Source organism: Zerene cesonia, chromosome 14 (assembly GCF_012273895.1).
Source record: "Zerene cesonia ecotype Mississippi chromosome 14, Zerene_cesonia_1.1, whole genome shotgun sequence".
In the NCBI taxonomy this organism is placed as follows: Eukaryota; Metazoa; Arthropoda; class Insecta; order Lepidoptera; family Pieridae; genus Zerene; species Zerene cesonia.
The window spans coordinates 4,219,406-4,221,510 of NC_052115.1; the positions used below are offsets into that span (position 1 = coordinate 4,219,406).

The window sequence follows — 2,105 nt, forward strand, 5'->3', positions numbered from 1 at the left end:
AGTAATAAATGTTATTTGCAGTTAACAATTTTCTTTTTTCTTTATTACAATATTTATGGCAAGACTAGGTAATTATAAAAAAGTTGTATCGTGAGTTAATATCCCCACAGTTATTTTATTTTCCATTATCATTCGATGTTTATACAGCAATATTAGTTCATTCCTAACTAAATAAAGCAAGAGATAATATTTTCTGAATGATTAAATTTGTTGGTTTGTTACATTGACCTGAATGAGATTTACTGGGAACTTTGTTGATATTTTCCCTTACCCAGAACAAAAACAAGGAGTTTCCGGAAATTATTTACATTTCAACATTTGCATGATTTTTCCTCATTTGAATTATTTATTTCGACTATAACTTTAGTATAATGAAATCAACGCGTGAATGGCTTTAAGCCTATTAAGTTTGAGCTTGAAATATTTTATTTTGTTGACTTCTCTGGTTAATACTTTAGCATAATTTCTTCGCAATTAATAAACACTATCCTATAAAACCTGTCGTGCCAACATAGTACAATGCAATATAATCGCGAGCACAGAGAAAAATCTTTTATTTTTATACTTCAAAGCATACAAATTACTTGAGATCAGCGGCACTAGCCCGCATTAAGCATCCATTTCAGTTGGATTCAGATGTGCTGCTAACATAAATCGAATATATTTTGTTTTTAAAATTGCACTAGCGTGACCCAATTAGTATTTACTACATTCAAATAGATTTCGGAGAAGTAAATTATAAAAAAGTATTATATCATTTTAGTTATTATGTTGGAGATCGATCGAACAAAATTCAACGTTTAAAGCAACAGATAGGGTGGAATGCTTTTGATTACATTTATAAATAAGAATGATAAACAACACATTCATATTAAAACAGACACAACTTTTTATGACTGTTATAACGATATTTTTTTTTATAAATTATCGAAGTTTTACTTACTCCATCGGGTCCTGTTGACGGAACTACATTGACGAAACACCTCGCTATCACCCATATTGTGATGAATATGGCTGGGGCTCCTGTGAAATAAATTTATTATTGACGTAAATTTCAAAAGTTCTCAATTTATCGTAGCAGTTTAATAATGGTTTTTAATACACATTGGCTCAAATATAGATGAATACCATTATCTGTCTATCTCTCTTAAAAATGAGATTCATGAAAAGAGAGAACTAAAGTAATGAATTCATTAGATCTTATATAATTCATATGAAGTAGAGACTGGTCACGGAGAGATTAAGATGTTCATGTTAATTAACTTTGGGAATTGTTTTATTGTAAAAATAAAAACGTGTATTATATGACCTATTTCACATTTACAGAAAACCGTTATAAATATATCAATATGCGTAATATATTCACACATCTATAATGGTATAAATAATAATTTTACAAGCGATACAATTTAGTTCTCCATACATCTCGCTTCCTACACTTAATTTAGATTATACTATGTTACTACTAACCAATATCTGGATATTGAACAGTCGAATTAAAGGAAATAAGTACATGGAGATATCTACTCGATGGTGTAAATTAGATTCACTCGTGGATATTGGAAAGACCGCAATGTGGTTTAATCGCAGATTGGCGCTTGCTTTCACCGCAGTTAGCTGTGCTAAGCTTAATTTATAGCAAATAATTTGAAGGGAGTTTCAGTTAATTTAATGTTATTTCTTATAGAACATTGTTTTTACCAAACAGATCATAAAATTCCGTATAGATTCATGAATAAGAGCGTAAATAATTGTGTCAGACATCGTTTATTTCATTCTCCTTTCATAACATGTAACATTGTTATAGGGCTTTGTAATTTGTGCTGTATAAATAAATAACTCACCCCAACCAATAGTCGTGTACACCTTCAGCTTTATGTTTTCAGCTGTAAAAGTTTCTACAACCAGCATATATAAGTAAAGACCTGCGGGAATAAATGCATAAAGACATTAGTTTCTTATTTAACAGATAAATTCTAATAACTCGAGTTAGTCGAAATACGTCGTTAATTTTCCAAAGAGTAGTATGGTACATATATACTTAGTCTGGCCATAAATACTGTTACACTTAATTATAAAAAAATATTACATTTGAATTTCGAATC

General features: G+C 29.6%; 1 protein-coding gene across 1 annotated transcript in view; it reads right to left on the reverse strand.

Moving 5' to 3' along the window:
* LOC119832070 (diuretic hormone receptor) overlaps positions 1 to 2,105 on the reverse strand; it is a 10,952-nt gene that overhangs the window by 6,332 nt on the left and 2,515 nt on the right. The window contains exons 4-5 of the mRNA XM_038355669.1: positions 1,845 to 1,925; positions 944 to 1,023 (exon numbers count right to left, since the gene is read on the reverse strand). Of these exons, the coding sequence (XP_038211597.1) occupies positions 944 to 1,023; positions 1,845 to 1,925 (161 nt within the window). The remainder of the gene's footprint in view (positions 1 to 943; positions 1,024 to 1,844; positions 1,926 to 2,105) is intronic.